General features: G+C 38.1%; 3 protein-coding genes and 1 non-coding gene across 4 annotated transcripts; 2 read left to right on the forward strand and 2 right to left on the reverse strand.

The window, feature by feature from the left end:
* Positions 1–1364: 1364 nt before the first annotated feature.
* LOC113300708 lies at positions 1365–1468 on the reverse strand. Its single transcript, XR_003335902.1, has one exon. It is a non-coding gene; the product is annotated as a small nucleolar RNA R71 (small nucleolar RNA).
* A 399-nt stretch (positions 1469–1867) lies between these two features.
* Positions 1868–3039, forward strand: LOC113295431. The gene is made up of 2 exons (XM_026543772.1): positions 1868–2432; positions 2537–3039. Exons 1-2 carry the CDS (start codon positions 1868–1870, stop codon positions 3037–3039), a joined length of 1068 nt encoding a protein of 355 aa, XP_026399557.1.
* A 2338-nt stretch (positions 3040–5377) lies between these two features.
* LOC113295432 (transcription factor ILR3-like) lies at positions 5378–16114 on the forward strand. Its single transcript, XM_026543773.1, has 3 exons — positions 5378–5469; positions 15295–15457; positions 15610–16114. Exons 1-3 carry the CDS (start codon positions 5378–5380, stop codon positions 15874–15876), a joined length of 522 nt encoding a protein of 173 aa, XP_026399558.1. The 3' UTR covers positions 15877–16114.
* A 1020-nt stretch (positions 16115–17134) lies between these two features.
* Positions 17135–19077, reverse strand: LOC113298879 (F-box/kelch-repeat protein At3g23880-like). The gene is made up of 2 exons (XM_026547744.1): positions 18860–19077; positions 17135–18656 (listed from the first exon to the last, which is right to left on the reverse strand). The coding sequence occupies exons 1-2, from the start codon at positions 18919–18921 to the stop codon at positions 17684–17686; spliced, it is 1035 nt and encodes a 344-aa protein (XP_026403529.1). The 5' UTR covers positions 18922–19077; the 3' UTR covers positions 17135–17683.
* Between the last annotated feature and the right edge of the window lie 1011 nt (positions 19078–20088).

A 20088-nucleotide genomic window follows, 5' to 3' on the forward strand; every position in this document is an offset into this window, starting at 1 on the left:
ATACAAGGGGACCAGTGGTCGATCACCAGTGGTCGACTTTATTGAATTTATTCCGGTTGGTCTGATGGTCTGGTCTTTCTTTTTTTTTTTTTTTTTTTTTTTTTTTTTTGGTATCTCAATCACCCTATTTCACCCTAGCAAAGGTAACAACTTGAATCGTGTGCCCCACCAAATCACTTAAAAAATAAAAAAAGAAGGATTGGGATTCGACGAGATATGGCAAAAATACCATGTTTTTTTTTAATTATAACACCTGAGCTCTGTGCTTTTATGAATAGACTCTTTAGATGTTTCCATCTAATCAGATTGGTTCCTCAACTCCTACAACCAAGATGTTCCCATCCACTTATATTGGTTAGTGCCAACCTTAATAAGCATAAATTTCTAGGCTCTGGAGTTTACTAATTGCAACTAAAAGCTAAAAAGTTTCTTTCCCACCCCCAAACTTAATGTTTCTAATCAAAGAGCAATACAAAAAAGTAAAGTAACATGAGGAATCAGTAAAGAGAGAAGTCGGAAAGATAGTACCTGGGTGAATAGAGAAATCAAAGACTAATATACAACATATAATCGCCTCGATGGTCAATCAAGGGTAAACAGGGTCCTCCAGAGGGACCTCCTGAACATCACCTATAGGAAAGGGCTCTAAAAAGGGTTTCAATCTCTGACCGTTAACCTTCGAAGAACTACTACCATCCGGTGTCTCAATTTCAACAGCTCCATGAGGAAAGACAGTGCGAACAATAAAAGGACACGTCCACCGAGAACGTAACTTCCCAGGGAAAAGATGCAAGCGGGTATCATACAAAAGAACTTTTTGACCTGGAGAAAATGACTTCCGTAAAATATTTCTATCATGCACAAGTTTCATTTTGTTCTTATACTCCTTCGCACTATCGTAAGCATCTATACGAATCTCGTCCAACTCATTGAGCTGGAGTTTCCTACGGGGTCCTGCCTTGACGAGTGAAAAATTTAGCTGCTTAGCAGCCCAATAAGCTCTATGTTCTAACTCAACAGGTAAGTGACATGCCTTGCCATAAACAAGCCGATAAGGAGACATTCCAATAGGGGTCTTAAACGCAGTACGGTAAGCCCATAAGGCATCAGTAAGCCTAGACGACCAGTCTTTCCGGTTAGGATTAACTGTTTTCTCTAATATACGTTTTATCTCCCTATTGGAAACTTCTACCTGACCACTATGATAAGCACGCAAGTGCGACACTTTTAGGTTGTTTTCTTTGTCTTTGAAGGATAAGGCAAAATCTTGGTTGAATGCATTATCTCCTTCATCAATTAGTACTTGGAATGACATGATTAATATATTCTTGCATAAATTCTTTCCTAGGCATAAAACTACTGCCATTCGTCAAAAAATATATAGTTTTTCGCAACAAGAAGGAGAATGTCTTTATGATTATTTAGAGAGGTTTCATGATCTCTTGTTACAATGTCCACACCATGGATTGGATACTCCTAGGCTCATATAGATCCTTTATGAGGGATTAGATTACAAAACACTGACTACGGTGAATCACTTTGTAGTGGGAATTTCCTTGATAAGAGTACCGAAGAAGGTTACAAATTTTTGCATAAAATAGCTGGAAAAATCCAAGAGTGGGAGGCTAGAGAACCCATAAGATCAGTAGATAGTAGTGAAGGGGTTCACAGAGTTGATAATGAATTCGACTATGAGGCCAAGTTTTCCATTTCGACATGAAGACTTGAGTCGTTAGAAAGAAATGCTAAAGTAAAGCCTGTTGAGTGTATTACACATGCATCTTCTATTCCTAGTGATTGTACTAATCAAAGAATTCCTAGTTTGGAAGAAAGTATGAGTTTGTTTATGCAGGCTGCTCAAAGATCTATGGCGAACTTACAGCAACAGATAAATGAGCTAGCCAACCAACTGAATGAGCGAGACAAGGGTCAGTTCCAGAGTCAAATACAGCCTCACCCTAAAGGTTCTTTTGAGGTAAGCACATCTGGTGCTAAGCCAACTCATCATGTCCAGGACGTCACTACTCTCAGAAGTAGACGAGTCATTGATAATCATGTTAGTGATGCTGAGGAGAATGTGCAAGATAGGAACCTGCCTACTATTACACAGGTTACACCTTCAACACAAAAAGAAACCGATGAAACCGAAAAAGGTGATTCTGAAATTTCTTATGTTCCTCGCGCTCCTTTTCCTCAAGCATTACTACCTCGTAAAAAAGAAGTCAGTTCTAATGACATCTTAGAAGTGTTTAAACAAGTTAACGTCAACATTCCAGTCTTAGATGCCATTAAACAAATTCCTTCTTATGTTAAGTTTCTAAGAGATATGTGCACTGTGAAACGAAAATTGAATGTGCATAAGAAAGCTTTCCTTACTGAACAGGTGATCTCGATTATTACACAGAAAACTCCACCCAAATTTAAAGATCCAGGTTGTCCTACGATTGCTTGCACTATAGGTGAACATAAGATTGAACATGCATTGTCTTAGGGGCCAGTGTGAATCTCTTGCCATATTCTGTGTATGTGCAATTAGAACTTGGTGATTTGAAACCCACTAATGTCACTCTCCAATTGGCTGATAGGTCAATTAAAATTCCTAGGGGAGTGGTAGAGGATATTCTTATACAGGTTGAAAGTTTTGTTTATCCCGTTGATTTTATTGTTTTAGATACTCAACCTGTTTCTAATCCTAGTGGGAAGATTCCTGTCATCTTAGGTAGACCTTTTTTGGCTACCTCGAATGCGGTTATCAACTGTCGCAATGGAATCATGGAGCTTACTTTTGGAAATATGAAAATGGAGATAAATGTATTTAGCCTTTCAAATTCGTCTGCGATTTCTGAAACTTGTGAACATGTATGCGTGGTTAATGGTGTGAATGATTATACTCACTGCTATAATGAGAATCTCGAAAACATGTCTGAAAACTTTGCAGGTTGTAAGGAGTTAACAAAAACTGAATCATCAGATATTTTCTCATCTTGTTTTGCCAAGCCTGATGAACTAGTTTTTCGTGAGACTAGTAGTAGTTATTAAGATGCTTATATAAGTGTGAAACATATGGATACTGGTCAGTTAACTCACAATAAGAAATTAGAACCAATAATTGTTTGCTTAGCTCCTTTTGCCAAGTCATGTGATCTTGTGCTTATTGACATTGTTAGTGCATTGCCCCTCATAATCTAAAACCAATTGGGAGTCTCCATTGGGAATCAAAATTGGTAAACATTCTGAACTTATTGTTTATGGGAGTGAGTTATTTATGGATTCACATGTCTTTTTGGGTGTTTATAGTGTTTGCAGGTTCATAGTTGCAGCTGAACTTGTGTGTTGGGTTGATCCCCAGCTTTTCAGGCTTTACATATATGTTGGCAGATTGCTGTTATGCATCATTATTCACTTCGTTTGAGATTACTTGCTGCGCGCAAGCAGGGAACATACATCATTCTCTTTGTGGGAGTCAACCCATCAGTTTTGTTCCCTTTACTCTATCTTCTATTTTTGTTTGCCTCTTGCATATCGCATTTTAGAATATCCCACCTTAACTCTACGTTGAATGACTCAATTACATTGAGGACAATATAATGTTTAAGTGTGGGGGAGTGGTTAAGTATATATAGATTTGTGGTAGGCATTCAATTTTGTTATGAATTTTTGTTAAAAAAAAAAAATTGCATTTCATGACCAGCTGTGGAGCGGGTCTATTTTTTTTGTTTTCTTATCATATTATGGCCAGCTGTGGAGCGGGTCTGTAAAGAAAAATAAATAAATCATGATGACCAGTTGTTGAGCGGGTCTTGAAGTGTCGTATATGATCATTTGTGGAGCGGGTTTATTTCTTGTTTTGCTCGGGACTAGGAAAATGTAAGTGTGGGGGAATCTGATAAGCACGCACGTGCGACACTTTTATACCTACATTTATACTAACTAGGTCTCGATATCTCATTAATTATTATATTTCAGAGCTTTTACATGAGATACAAGAAATTCTATTCACCTGGAGAATAAATGGCTTAGAAGCTAAATTTGTGCCTGCAACTTGCATTGCCAAAGGTCAGAGCTTATGGGCCACACCACTCAAACCATCCGATGGCCAGGAGGGTGAACAAAGAAATCATTTTCTTTGCCGTGCGTGTGAACCACACTTATGGGGGCTGAGAAGATAGTGAACGTGGCATCACTTGCTCCACATTTTCTGTCCTGTGTAAAAGAGAAAGGAATTTTCATTTTCATTTCCGTCGTCATCATTTATTACAACCTTGGTTTCGATGTGATTCTGTATTGCGAGATCTCTGCATCTAGAGTTCGATTGCTCAGCAGAGAAATGGGTTCGATTTATCGAAAGGTGTGGACTGGATTTAAGCCAAGTAATCAGCGAGAAGAGCCAGGAGATGCATGTGCTAATTACTTCGAGTTCCTACAACAACGAGAGTGGATCTGTGGTGTTTTGGGGTCGATTGTTTTGACCTAAAATAGGTGTTGAATAGCGAGTAGATGGGTTTGCTGCTGATGAAGATGTTCATGATTTCAACACTTCTCAATCTCAACTGAGCTCAAATTTTCTCTCACCATCAACAACAACATTAATATATTGAGGCTCTGTTGAGCCGAAATTCAGGTGAAAACGAGTTAGTCAGTGACTGGTTGCAATGGGTTTAGTGTCGGTGGTTAATTGCGAGCATCAAAGAAGTAATGAAGACTGATTTGAAGTCTGCCATAAAATCTAAGCTAGGGTTTTAGTGATGGATCTGTAGGGTGCTAATGTGTTCTGAAAATTAGTGTTGCTGCCATGAAATGTTCACTGTATGCGAAAGATTGAGAGAAGGGTACCGCAGTTGAAATCAGCTGTGAACTGGCTATTGTTTAAAGATCAGATTGGGGGTTCTTCGCATCAATTCAAGTTGGGAGTTCTCATGTGGGTTTTGTCTGGAATGCTATATGATGGTGATGTATTTAGGCTGCTGGTATCAATTGAATCAGAATAAGTAGAAGACCTATTCATTACAAGCGGATGGTGGTGGTTGTCTACAGATGTGAATGAGAACAGATTTGGGCTAAACAGTTCGTGGGCTATTGCACAGAAACTGTTTACTGCCATCGATTCATGGCTGTATGGAGCTCGGTTCGGAGCTGATTAAACTAAAGAATTGCAGTCAGTGGTGGCAATGTACAATTGTAGCCGAGAATGGAGATGGAATCGAACTGAAACAACAACGATGGAGTTGGGGGTTTTCTGTGGTGTCTTGGGTGATTGCTGGAGTAAGTAGTGTTGCAGCCATGAAGCTGGTGGATGGTTGAATTGGTGTTGCTGGTAGAAGGGAGAAGAGGAACTGTGCTATGTCTATATGTTGGCTGATTTGAATTTGTGCTGGTGATGATTGTTTGGGTTTTTGCCAAAATTTGGAGTTGGTCTGGAGATGCAATAAAGAATGAATTGGCTGCAAGCAATGTGCTTATGATGCTGGGGTCAGTTTAACAAGGAAGTGGAGATTTAGAAGCACAGAAGATGGGCTGTCGTGGTTGGATGAAGCTTAAGTAGATGATCAGGAAATGATAGTTGGGGCAGAGATTAAGAAGTGGTACCCAGGCAGACAAAATATGGAGTTGCTTACTGTGGCCGGACCTTGGAGAGGGCCTGGATTGGCAATTGGTGTTCGTGGCCCGGCTGGACTTTGGTCGTTGTTGTCACCAATACAAGAAAAGAACTAGAGTGCTATATAAGGCAGGAATGAGGAGAAGAAAAGGGAGGCCGGATACAGGGAAGAAAACTAGGTTTTAGCCATTTTGCTTTCTGCTATCATATGCTTAGTTTAACAATCTCTATATCATTTTTTATGGCTTTGAATGAAACCATGTCTAGCTAAGCTACTCATTAGGGTGAAGGATGAACTTGTAGGTTAAAGTGCTTGTGTTCTTAAACAATGGTTTCAAAAATAAGATATTAAATTCCATGTTTGTGTTTCTCAAAAGAGGCTGATTGTTTTATGAGTTTTTCATGTTTTATGCCTTGTATACTACATAGTTGGATTCTGGAACATTAGTCCATATAACCTTGATAACAATTGCTTTATGATCATTTCCAAGACTATGTATGCCATGTATGCTTAGTACTAGGGATGTCTACCTTCTAGGTTGAGAACAAACAATCTTTTATGATAACTCTTGTCTATAAATCCTAAACGAAATATCTTCCAGTAAATTCGAGACCTTGTGATAGAACATAAGTAATTATAGCTTACAACGGATTTCGTAGCCCTAATACTCCCTTATTCTCGATTACAATCTTTATAAATTTGTTTTATATGGCTAGTTTGATTATTTTCTTAGTACAACAATCTCTGAAATATTGCATCTTGATTAGTTAGGTTTTGATATAATTAGTAGTTTTCGCACTCCTTGAGGGAACGAACCGTGCTTGTTTTTGTGTGCTATTTTTGACACCGTGCACTTGCGGTAAAACAAAGTCGGTCTACCAACCAATCACACTAGTCTGTGGATGATACGGGGTAGCTACCTTATGTGTAATACCATATTTCTTCGTCAAAAGCCTAAAAGGTCCATTACAAAAGTGCGACCCTCCATCACTAATTATAGGTCGCGGTGTACCAAAACGTGTAAGTATATTATTTTTCAAGAACTCAATCACAACCCTATGGTCATTGGTTTTACACGCAACCGCCTCAATCCACTTAGAGACATAGTCTACGGCGACAAGGATGTATAGGTTACCAAAAGAATTAGGAAACGGACCCATAAAGTCAATACCCCACACATCAAAGACCTCAACAACTAAAATAGGGTTCAAGGGCATCATGTTCCTACGGGAAATGGTTCCTTATTTCTGGCAACGCTCACAAGTAACACAGTAACTGTGGGAGTCTTTAAACAACGAAGGTCAATAGAATCCACACTGCAATATCTTAGCAGCAGTCTTCTTAGCACTAAAGTGACCTCCACAAGCATGATCATGACAAAAGGAAATAATACTGGACTGGTCACTCTCAGGTATACATCTCCTAATAATCTGGTCTGGGTAATACTTAAATAAATAAGGATCATCCCAAAAGAAGTGCTTAACCTCGGCTAAAAACCTAGAACGATCTTGTTTACCCCAATGTTGGGGTATTCGACCAGTAACAAGATAATTCACTATATTCGCATACCAAGGCGTTTGGGTAACAAAGAACAGTTGTTCATCAGGAAAGCTATCCCTTATAGGAAGGGAATCATCAGGGGAATCAACAACTAGCCTGGACAAGTGGTCTGCTACTACAGTTTTGGCTCCCTTTTTGTCTCTAATGTCTGGAGAAAACTCTTGCAACAAAAGGATCCACCTAATCAATCTAGGTTTCGTATCATTTTTAGACAGAAGATATTTCAAAGCGGCATGATAAGTATATATGACGATCTTAGAACCTAAGAGATAGGGTCTAAACTTGTCTAAGGCAAACACAATGTCTAACAGTTCCTTCTCGATAGTGGTATAGTTTAACTGGGCATCATTCAGAGTTTTGTTAGCATAGTAAATCATATGAAGTAATTTGTTTTCTCGCTGACCTAGCACAACACCAATAGCATAATCTGAAGCATCACACATGATCTCAAAGGGTAGGTTCCAGTTGGGTGCCTGGACTATGGGGGCGGTAGTGAGTAAAGTCTTGAGCTTCTCAAAAGCCTCTAGACAAGCATCATCAAAGACAAACTTAACATCTTTTGCAAGCAAATTGCAAAGAGGTCTAGAAATCATACTAAAATCCTTAATGAATCGACGATAAAAACCTGCATGCCCTAAGAATGACCTAATATCTCTTACGGTTTTTGGGACCTGTAAAGTCTTGATAAGGTCAACCTTGGCTTTATCTACCTCTATATCCTTAGAAGATACGATATACCCTAAAAAAATTTCTGATCGAACCATGAAATGACATTTCTCCCAATTAAGCACTAGCTTTTTTTCCTTACACCTAGTCAACACTAATGACAAATGATGCAAGCACTCATCGAAAGACGAACCAAACACTGAAAAATCATCCATAAAGACCTCTAAAAAATTTTCTACCATATCGGAAAATATGCTCATCATGCAACGCTGAAAAGTCGCAGGGGAGTTACATAGCCCGAAAGGCATGCGTCTATACGCAAAGGTACCAAAGGGACAGGTAAAAGTAGTTTTTTCTTGGTCTCCTGGGGCAATAACGATCTTATTGTAGCCTGAGTAGCCATCTAGAAAACAGTAATGACTATGTCCAGCTAATCTCTCTAGCATTTGGTCGATAAAGGGAAGGGGAAAGTGGTCCTTCCTAGTGACCTTGTTCAATTTCCTATAGTCAATACAAACACGCCAACCCGTGGTCACTCGGGTCGGGATTAACTTATTGTTATCATTCTGGACTACAGTAATACCGGATTTCTTGGGAACAACCTGAACGGGGCTGACCCACTTACTGTCTGAAATTGGGTAGATAATTCCTGCATCTAACAGCTTAAGAACCTCGGTTCGAACTACTTATTTCATATTAGGGTTTAGTTTTCGTTGCATCTCCCTATAAGGTTTCATATCTTCCTCTAAATAGATCTGATGCATACAAACAGTAGGACTTATACCCTTAATGTCTGCTATGGTCCACTCTAAAGCTTCCTTGTTGTTTTGAAGGACGGTCACTAGCCTACTTTCCTGATCACTATCCAAGTCGGAAGCAACAATCACAGGTAAAGTCTCAGACGGGCCTAAAAACACATACTTCATGGTATCTGGCAATGGTTTTAGGTCCAACTTAGGAGGCTCTTATAACGAAGGAACTAGGGTAGACTTAGAAACTGGTAGTGGTTCGAACTTAGGTTTCCATCCGTTACTAGTGTCTAACAAAGGGGTTGAATCTAACAAAGCATTCACCTCATTAATCACATTATCGTCATCGAAATCAATCCCAAAGTGAGCTAGGAATTTCTCTAACGGATCTTCTAACAAAGTGTTTGGTAATGACTCCTCGACTAATGTTCCTATCATGTTTACCTCTTCTATGCTCGAGTCATCTAGTTCAGAGGGTAGCTTACTAATATGAAAGACGTTCAGCTCAATAGTCATATTACCAAAAGAAAAATTCATAATGCCAGTTCGACAATTAATGATCGCATTGGATGTTGCTAAAAATGGGCGACCTAAAATCACTGGTATCTGGTTCTCTGGGTCAGGGACAGGTTGGGTATCTAGGATAACAAAATCCACTGGATAAATAAACTTTTCGACCTCAATAAGAACACCCTTGATCACACCACGAGGAATTTTAACAGACCTATCAGCTAACTGAAGTGTCATCTGGGTAGGTTTCATATCACCAAGTCCTAGCTTGAGGTGCACATGGTATGGAAGTAAATTCACACTGGCTCCTAAGTCAAGCAAAGCTTTCTCAACACGGTATTTACCTATTGTGTAAGAAATGGTAGGGAACCCTGGGTCTTTATACTTAGGAGTAGTGGTATTCTGAATAATGGAACTCACGTGACTAGCTAGGAAGGCTTTCTTTTGTACACTAAGCTTACGCTTTCGTGTACACAAGTCCTTAAGAAACTTGGCATAAGCGGGAATCTGCTTAATCTCATCCAACAATGATAGGTTGATAGTTACCTCCTTAAAAACCTCCAATATATCATTAAAGTTGGACTCCCTCTTAGTTGGAACTAGCAGCTGGGGGAACGGGGTTCTGGGAACAAAGCCGGGCTCAACAGGACCCTCATTGGCTCTTTAGAGACTCTATCAGTCTCCTCATTTTCTGGCTCATAAGGGTGAACTACAACATGTTCACTTTCAGGCATGGTGACCTTATTTTCAACTTTCTTCCCACTCCTAAGGGTTGTAACAGAATTCACATGATCATATGGTCTTTCACCTATTTCATTAATTCCTCTAGGGTTGGGTTGAGTCTGACTAGGAAATTTACCTCTTTCTCTTAAAGACTCATTTATCTGACTAACCTGGTTTTTCAACTCGGGAATAGCCTGAGAGTTAGCATGACCTATTCTCTTATTTTCTTCTAAACCTTGAGCAACAGATTGTTGAAACTGCACAGTATTACGAGTTAACAAAGCAAGAGACTCTTCTAAACTCATAATCTTCTTATCCGAAGGGTTCTGAAACTGTGCCGAAGCTGAAGGATTCTTAGTATATCCAAAACCTTGGGGAACCTGAGCATTACTAGACTGACCTTGATTCTGGCCCTTGGACCAAGAAAGGTTTGGATGGTTTCTCCATCCAGGGTTATAGGTTTCTGAATATGGGTCAAACTTCTGTCGGTTATCAAACCTAGTGTTGTTATAAAGAGCATTGGCTTGCTCTTCAACAACAAGGCCTTCCCAAAAAGTCTCATTTCTTCCACTACTACCACTAGAATGACCTAATTCTAAGGCTTCTAACCTTTTGGCTATAGCTGCTATTTTGGCATCTGACTCATAAGTTCCTTCTACCCTATTAACATTTCCTCTACTTAAAAGAATTTTTTTCTGTGGTTCCCTACTATTTTCCCATTGTTGGGTCTTATCGGCGATTTCATTCAAAAATGTCATCGCTTCATCAACAGTTTTATTCTCAAACCCACATGTGCATAAGGACTCAACCATGGTTGTTGTTGAATAATCTAAACCCTCGTAGAGGATCTGAACTAACCTAACCTTCTCCAAACCATGATGAGGACATTGAGATATCAAGTCATTGAACCTTTCTAAGTACCTATATAAAGATTCTCCCTCTTGTTGGGCAAAAGTACAGATTTGTGTCCTAATAAACGATGTTTTATGCCTTGGGAAAAACTTATGTATAAAGGCAGAAGTAAGTTGGTCATAGGTTTCAATTGACTCAGAGGCCAAACTATAAAACCAAGATTTGGCTTTATCTTTTAAGGAAAAGGGGAGTCACCTAAGTTTCAACGCATCATCACTTAGGTTTTTAATTTTAAGAGTGCTACAAACTTCCTCAAATTCCCTAACATGAAAATAGGGGTTCTCATTCTCTTTTCCTAAAAACATTGGGAGCATCTGTAAATTCCCAGGTTTCAGTTCATAATTTGCCTCGGTTTCAGCTAACTTGATACAAGACGGACGAGAGGTCCTAGTTGGGTTTAACAAAGCTTTCAAAGTTGCCATTTCTGGCACTACCAAAGGACTAGGAGTACTTTCTTCACCAATTATCAAATTTTCAAAGCTGAAATCTCCAAAGACATGGCTCTCAAAAGAAGAGTCTTCGAGCTCCCCGCCTTCACTAGAAGAACTACTAGTCTTGTCACTAATCAAACGACCTAGAGTGTATCTTTTCCAAGCACGGCTCCTAACCTCGGGCATACACTAGAAAAACAAAATTAAAAAGAAAAGTCCTAAAAAGGAAGGGAAGTTCTATGCAAACACAAACAAGGCTGACTTCACCACAACAAACCTACTGATTTCTAGCAAACAAAAAGCATGATGACTCCACTTAGATTGTTTCTAGACCAGCTTATAATCCTTCGAAAGGGAATTCGTTACAATTTAAGCAAACCCCTCTGGAATCAATCCGAGTCAAAGTAAGTTGAATAGAGGCGAGGGAAGCTGCGTGGAGCTTTGATACCCAAGGCCTTACCGCATTACAAGGCGGCGCAGTCACGCGTTCAACTCACAGAAACCATCATGAACTTCGAAGTATGCTTAAAAGAGTAACCAATATTTTTCGAACGACTTTCTTACTAAGATCGTTACCCTATAGGTCTCGTTCTATTCCAAATTTTAAAGCTTAGGTTCGCGTTAAGTATCGTTTTCCTAAGGCGGGCAAGAAGAGAACGGTGATGAAATCCGAACCCTTATCTTGTATGGCCAGTCTTTTTCCTTTACTAGGAAATTAAAGCATCCGTATTCAGTTCCTCGACATATATGCAAACGAAGGAATACAGTAACTCGCTAGCAGGGGATTCACGAGTGTTTCGACAAGCTTACGTCCCGTTCCAGACGGGGGATGAACCGTTGAAGTCGACTCGGGCCACGACTCCTATGTCATGTGCGAACCCGAGGGGACGAGGCGATATCGTAATCGTCGTCCTTCTCTGCAAACAGTTTAATATTTGAAATACTACCCTTCCTTAGGGTTAAAAAAAATAAAAGAAAGTCCATTTGTACAAGGTCCAAAAGAAAGTCCAAAAATAAAGTGCAAAAGAAAAAGAAAATTACAAAAATAAAAGATTCCTAATATAATCTAATAAAATTCTCTCTCTCTCTTTTTTTATTGTTCTTTTCGCTTCTTCTTTTGATTCCAAATCTTTAAGTAATCACCAACAGCTTTGGCAACTTCTTTTTCTTTCGCTCCAAATTCCAAAAATCTGTAATGAAAAGACAAATACCAAAGAAAAGTAAAATAAAACAAAGTAAAAAAAAAACCTAAAAAAAAAAATCTAAAAACTCTAGCCTAAATATAAGTCCGCGTCGGCGGCGCCAAAAATTGATGTGATTCAATAATATTGTAGTAAAAAGGTTCGTAAGACTTGTGAAAGCAAAAGATTCTAGATTTAATTTTTAAACTAAAAATATAGCAAACTCAAATAAAGTGATATCAAGATATTGGGAATAACCAAGACACTAGAATCCACTATTACACATGAATGAATGATGTCAAATATTTCATAACTCTAATTAGCCTTTTAATCCTTTATTTCTTAATTCACAAATAATCAAACATACTCTCAAATATTAATTGTATCTCCTAAGCATAGATTATCTAAACAAAGCATAACCTATCTAATTGAATCACAACTAATGAAGAAAATTATGTAAACTTTTAAGAACTCTGCAAAAGCAGTGATTGAGTGAATTATAATTAGATATTAGAGAAAATGAAATAGTTACCCATTATTCATGTGTGAATAGCTTCATCCATTGCCTTGGTTACGCGAGAATTTAGCCTTTCATCATGTTGTTGGAAACACGCTCAAAAATCATTATTATTGCTCAAAGGGTGTTTAAAAATGATGAAAATGGAGAAATAATTCAAAACCGGGTTTGTAACAATTATATTTGTTACAAACCAAAAAAAACGATACAGAGGATGTGTCACTGTTACTGTTGCTCTAAGACCCACGACTCTCTGTCGCAAACGCTGTAGAAAATAAGTCTGTCGTCCTTGTGTCGCTGTCACTGTTGGAAAACGACTGTCCTGGTAAGTCTGTTCTTCGTGTTTTTCAGCTTTGCAGCAGCAGAAATGGAGTTTCTGCAGCTTGATTTTTCGACTCTGTGGTGTTCTATTCCTCTCCCAAACTCTCCGTCCTCCCTCTCTGAGTTCCCAGCACCCTATATATACTCAACAAGACCAAAATGTCTCGCCATAACTTCATATAATCTTTCATTACTCGACATTATTCTTCACTGTCTGTTTAGGAAATAATTTAGATATTTGATTTCTCCACGAGTTCTGAAGCTGCCAAATTACCATATTTATCTCCTTCACACTCCAGATGGATGTTAGAGTCATCCTAGCATACGCAAACTCATTCCAACTCATGCAAATCCCGTGAATATCTCCATTCAATGACGTGCTCCTTGTTTTGCTTCTCGCGGAATATCCAGCCAATTTGGATCGAACCAAAGGCCTTTACCAAGCCTGATAAGCCAAATCACGTCATCCCAAAGAGTTTCAGGGATTGAATCTCACTAAATCACGTCCAAATATCCGATTGAAAATCTACCAGTTCTCTTCACCATTTTCCCGCCAAAACAAAATTTTGAATTTGTTAAAGAAGGTCACCCCTTATCCAGTGGTCGCCCCTTATCCGTTGCTGGAGTCCGAATAACATATGTCCTCCGGGGTGCCTTTAACAACTTTTTGAGCCTAATTTTCGATCAATATTTATTTCCAAAAAATACCTACAAACATACAAAACACCATAATAAGGACGAAAACAAGTACTAACAATATGAAACATTGAGGACAAATTAGACATATAAATGCGTCTATCATAGGTCTTCTGCAAAGCCTCGATTCTAGACCATAACCCCGAAGCTTATACCAAAGCTACCAGATGCTCTTTCTCCAACGGCCAAAACCTTCCTTGTTGGTGCTTTAGTTTAGGGACCGCTTTATCGGGAAACTACATAGAATATAAAATGTTGGTTGTTACAATTAAATATCCATAATAAAATGAAAATAACATATATTAAGTTTGATTTATTACCTTTGTGGCACAAACCCTAGCATCCCATGATGACTGGTAACCAAACAAGACGGATCTATCTTTTGGCTCACCCCAAGGTCTCCCATTCTTCTTGGGAGGTAACAGCACCATAGCATCAATGATTTATCTTGTCGTTTCTTTTGGTGCATACTTCTTCTTTTCACTCTTCTCCTCCTCAACTACAGATTTGCCTTTATCAATAGCAGCACCACTAGAAGTGTCAACTTCAGTTCCTCGAGTAACTGAAAAGACGAGGGTACCCAAATATACCACAATCTTAAACTTTTCCACCTATAAGTCCTCTTACCGAAAGTGATTGTCTATGGACTGAATCGAGACAATACAACGAATTGGTATTCACACTTTGTGTGATCGTCTATGGATACGAGATCGAGACAATACAACAATCAAAGTGTGATTACTTGATAAAGGTTCGGACTTAACCAAACTCTATAGGATCACTATCAAGTAATACGGAATTAACGTTTGTGTAATTTACTTTAAATTATAATAACAACAATTATAATTGCGGAAAACAAAAATAAATGACACAACAAGATTTTGTTAACGAGGAAACCGCAAATGCAGAAAACCCCCGGGACCTAGTACAGAATTGAATACTCTCAGAATTAAGCCGCTATACAAAATCACACTAACTTCGTATAGTTGAGACCAAGCAACTAAACCTACAGTTCACCTAGTTTCTTCAGTATCCCTGCGCTTCCGACATTCAATAAGTGCACGCACTGGAACAATTCATTTGGTTCGTATTCCAAACAGTAAAGAACAACAAATCTGTTCGGTAACAACTCTATTCAATCTCAGTGATATGAGTTAGACAAAGGCTCTTCTGTTTAATACAATAAACTCCTTTGTCGGGTTTATATCTATCTATCCAACAAATACCACAGTAGCAGAGTTTAGATTTCGCAATCAAAAATAGGATTGTGCGGAGCCGTGTTGTGGACTGAAGAGCAAAGCTTGTCGGGAAAAGATCCGGCAAGACAAGCTTAATGACATGTATGATTGATCATTGGTCCATCCTCTTGCATATGGTGATGACAGTTGTCTCCTCTAAACAGATTTTTTGACATGACTCTCATGTATTTAGGTTCATAGAGTTATGTTCAATTTTGGAGCCAGGAAGACCTCCAACAACAGACAAGATCATTCTTCTGAATGACGCAACTCGTGTTCTGAAACAACTGTTTCTTGAAACCAAAAGACTGAAAGAATCAAATGAAGCAATTCAAGAGAGGATAAAGTCCCTTAAGGTACCAGAATTTTGTTGCACACTTTCTTATGTTTTATGCGTAACAGAAACCAGAATTTAAGATTTGAGACATTCCGACAACATTAGGCAACTCTGAATATGGAAAATAATGAATGTGTGGTTTCTTAGATTGTCTAATTGGATGTTGAACAGGCAGAGAAATCAGAACTTCGAGAGGAGAAAGTGAGACTTAAAGCAGAGAAAGAGAAGATGGACAAGACTTTGAATGGAATGGCGATGCCATCTCCTTTCCTATTGCATCCTGCTGCATTCCATACACCTGCTGCTTTTTCTACCGCAGGCAAGGCTGTTCCATATCAGATAAATTACTCGCAGCCGCCCATAGCTATGTGGAAATGGATGCCACCAGCATCTTTGGATACTTCACAAGATCATGTCCTTAGGCCGCCTGTTGCGTAGGCCTTTTTCCTTCTTGTTACCAACTACGTTTCCTCTAATGCATTTACAAAAAATTTCCAAATGCTGCTTCTACCAGCAGTTATTCTTTATGTACTTGGTCTGTATGTTATATCCCAGAATTTGACCTACGATTATATAAGTATATAATCTTTGAATTTAGAACTAATCTCTTGTGTGTTTCAGCTTGTTGAACACAAATTGCAGATAACAAGCAATGGTAATTGTAAACAGTTTTGCATGATAGGCCGATAAACCATGTAGGACTATTAAAATGAGGTACATTGCTAATGATTTTATGTTTCCTTCATTCATTCACCGCACAGTATATACACTGAGAAGTTGCACAACTTACATATATGAATTCCTACAATTAAGGCAAAAATTACCTAAAAAGCTTGACTACCTAAACAATGGGGTATCCAGATATAACAGGGTACAGTTCTGTAGGACTCGTAAACATTGAAAAAGAAAAAATTGCTTATAATTAAGGAACTCGAAGGACTAACTCCAACTGACTTGATCAATTGATGACTGGTAACCAAGGAAAACTGGATATTATATTCACAGATATACGGAAACCGATATGCAAGAATGGAACCAAGCTTGCAAATGAGTGTAGGGTGATAGAATATAATATCAACCATATATCTAAAATGAAAGCCCATTTTAGAATATTCCCAATCTTGGAGAGGCAAAAAGGAACCATTCAAAAATATGTCACAGGAATACTGGGACTGGATATGCAACAACCAGTTTTCAACGGAAAACTTCAAAATATTATTTTTACTTTACTTATGAAAATACAGCCTCTATATATGCAGTACTTAGTTTCTTCCGTTCAGACTTTTTAAAGTGGCCAGCTGCAGGCTCAAAAGCGAGAGCAGCAGTTCTCTTCAACCATTGCAGAGGTTCAAGGTCGCATAAGGGCACAAAAGATCCAAAATATACCGCCTTCATGTGGATATTATACGACCTTACACATCCATGATGGTTGCAAAAGACTGTTAATCTTGGTTTTGAGCTTACTACTGAATGCAATCCAGACAAAAAACAGTATGCTTCAAAAAAAATCCAGTTTCATCCCACAATTGTTAATACACACTCATAAATCAGTTAAAACCACAGTGTTTCCAAACACATATATAATCAAAAGTTGTTGCGGCAATTTCAGCAACAAAATTCTGACTAATGGTAGAGTTGATTTAGAGGACTAACAGATAAACACAAAGACATAGAGAAAACATCAGAATTTCACATGGCAATGTTAAATATTACAAAAGTAGACTGAGTCTACAGGATTTCTAGCGTTTAAATACCACCATGTTCATGTTCTGCATAAATTAGATACTTTGTTAAGTGATTGAAGTAACACCCATTATCAACCATATCAAACCTCTAACTGTATTTGTCCCTGTGGTATTCATTTCATCCTACCCTGTTCAAAAAATTTCATTCAAAGTCATGTAATAACAAAATGTGTTAGGATACTTACCTGTCCTAAACTGTCATTCTCGCTTCATGGCAATTATATCACGGACAGAAATCAAGCTTTCCATATAAGTTACGATTTGTGACGGTTCTTCCAAAGGTTCAGTGAACAAACCTTCAGGTTTGAAAATAGTTGCACAATTTTTACTTTCCGTGTCATAAGAAAACAATTCCCCTGTATTTGAAGACACGAACAAAATATCTTTGTTTTGAATGCGAACAGGAATTATGCTTCGGCAGAAATTTAAATCGAAATCCAGTTTAATGCAATATTTCTTGATCCACACATTCTCCTTCTCATCAAGACACCTTTCTTCCTTTAGCATCCATATATTAAGCAACTTCCATTCAGTTTTACCAAGAAAGTTACATTTTGCTGTGCTTGAATAGCTTCCAGAAAGTAATCTTCATTGATGTCTTCTGGCATCTTAATCAACTTGGGTCGGAATTTGTCTTCAACTTTAAAACATAGAACGCACGCATCGCATGTCCCACTGTAAAACTTGATAAGCCAACAAAGAAAACCATTCACATAAATAGGATTACTTGGTTTTGCCCCATGCAACTTATACCAAGAGATGTTTGGTTCCTCCTCTTTAGCCTCATCTGCCATCATTTTCCATGACATTGTACCCAAAGTAAAAATCTCAAATGTCCACGCCTCGTGCTGAGAGTCATAAAACAAATGAACAACTTTATATTGATTTCTTTTCGCATCAAATGCAAACCCACATGAGCCTTTCTCGAATTCTTTCCTAGGCCTTGGAAGATCTATAATTTCGTGTGTCGTGGGGTTACATATATATACCATGGAATACTTTTCAACATGTCTTTTAGGTATTTCACTTAGTACCCCTTCAGTTTGGTTCCACATATCCATAGTAGTCTTACAGTAGTTCCCATAAATACAGATTAAACCATTGCATGCTGCCATCCACAGTTCTTTGCAAATGTCTTTCGATACAGGTAAGCTCCAAAAGTTGGTTTCCCATTTACCATTACCGCCATCAGCATTCTCAATTTTCCACCCTTCGTGAAACGATCCCAAGTAAATCTTCTTACCTAGATAACCATCTGTAGTAGTAGTAATAGTACTAGATAAAACAGTACATCCCATAGACTGTGAATCACGAAATCGTTTCCGAACAAAATTGGGATCCTTGATTACATGGTACCATGACTTACACACACACTTTAAGCTTAGTAAGGATTTCGCAGTAGTTCGCAAAAATATTTCCTCCATGAGAGAATTAGGAATGAGACTCACAGCCCCAGAACAATACATTTCATCCCTAAAAACGAGATTTATGAAAATGTCAGTCAGACTCATCAAATTAACATGAAACATAAAATTTTAAAGCCTAAATCATGAAAATGTCATTCACAAATGGAAGCTCAGAACTAAAAAGAAAAACCTAGTACAGATACTCATTACATTAACTTAGTGTAATAAATCTTCGAGAATCCGAAAATGAAGCATGTAGACAATGATTACCTTGTGGGATGTTGTGGTGGGAGTGAAGCTGCTGGATCATCAGGGGGAAGAAGAGCCGCCATATAGCTAGAACCAGGACTGGAGAATCAAACGAATTGAAACAAAGCCTCAACTCCGAAGGAATCAAATCCCTAAATTTGATAGCCATTTTTAGGAATGATCGTACTCCAGTATATTGGCCAAAGTATTACTCGATTAGTCGAACTTATCTTTGCCACGTGCGAGAGACAAGTTTTTCATAAAAGAAAGAAAAATACTCCATCCCGGTGGTGGAGAAGGTAATCGAGGTAACGAAGAAGAAAAATCAAACAAAACCCTTTTTGTGTTTTTACTTGGTGCCGATAATTTATAGGATGTACACGGTTCGGTTCGGTATGGTTATTTTGCCAAGCACATTCTGAACCGGGAACTTTTAGTTAGTATGGTTGGAGAGCCGATATAACCATTTGGTTTATTCAGCTTGGTTTCGTACCGAAACGATCCGGTTTAGTTTTGGTTGGTTGGCAAAGTCAGAGATTTTTTTTCATTTCTATTTCTGTCGGTTTCACAAAATTGAGAGGAAAAATTTTCTGGATCTGTCAAATTTTATATTAAATTTCAAATACATCGAATGTTCCAACTTCCCGTACATAATAATACAATTCTCAAGTATTATCCTTTGAATACATAATTAGTCAGACTACACCAGAGCCTAAAAAAGTACATCCTGGTACTTTAATATATATATATATATATATATATGAAATTACTCGCACTGATTTTCGGATTTATAACCTGATCGAGAAAGAATTTCTCAAATCTGAAGGCTACTATTAAAATGCTCGGGATGACATGCTAAAAGTCCAGTTGTCCTCCAAGTTTCTTTTAGGCATAATTTGATAAGACCATGTTTTATCGACGGTGTCAACGTTGTTGACCCGATGTGTCGGTTAAGCATATTTAGTTTTCTTAGTCCACTATACGGGTCAAGTCCAGTAAAATTATGGAAGCCGCCTTGGCTAGAAACTGTGGAGCGTGAGAACATGGATTTTACAGAGAACTTAATATTTAATATTAGATTTATTACGAGTTTATTATTAACTAAAATAAGTATTTTATATCATTAGTATTTATCATAGGATCTGCTTTAGGGTTTGTTTTCTGATTTACCAAGTAATGTAGCCTATTTATAGGCCTTATCGTTTCACTAAGAGCAATCAGAAAATTATTAAGCAAATTACTACCCTTTG

The sequence above is a fragment of the Papaver somniferum genome, chromosome 7 (genome assembly GCF_003573695.1).
Source record: "Papaver somniferum cultivar HN1 chromosome 7, ASM357369v1, whole genome shotgun sequence".
NCBI classification, from domain to species: Eukaryota; Viridiplantae; Streptophyta; class Magnoliopsida; order Ranunculales; family Papaveraceae; genus Papaver; species Papaver somniferum.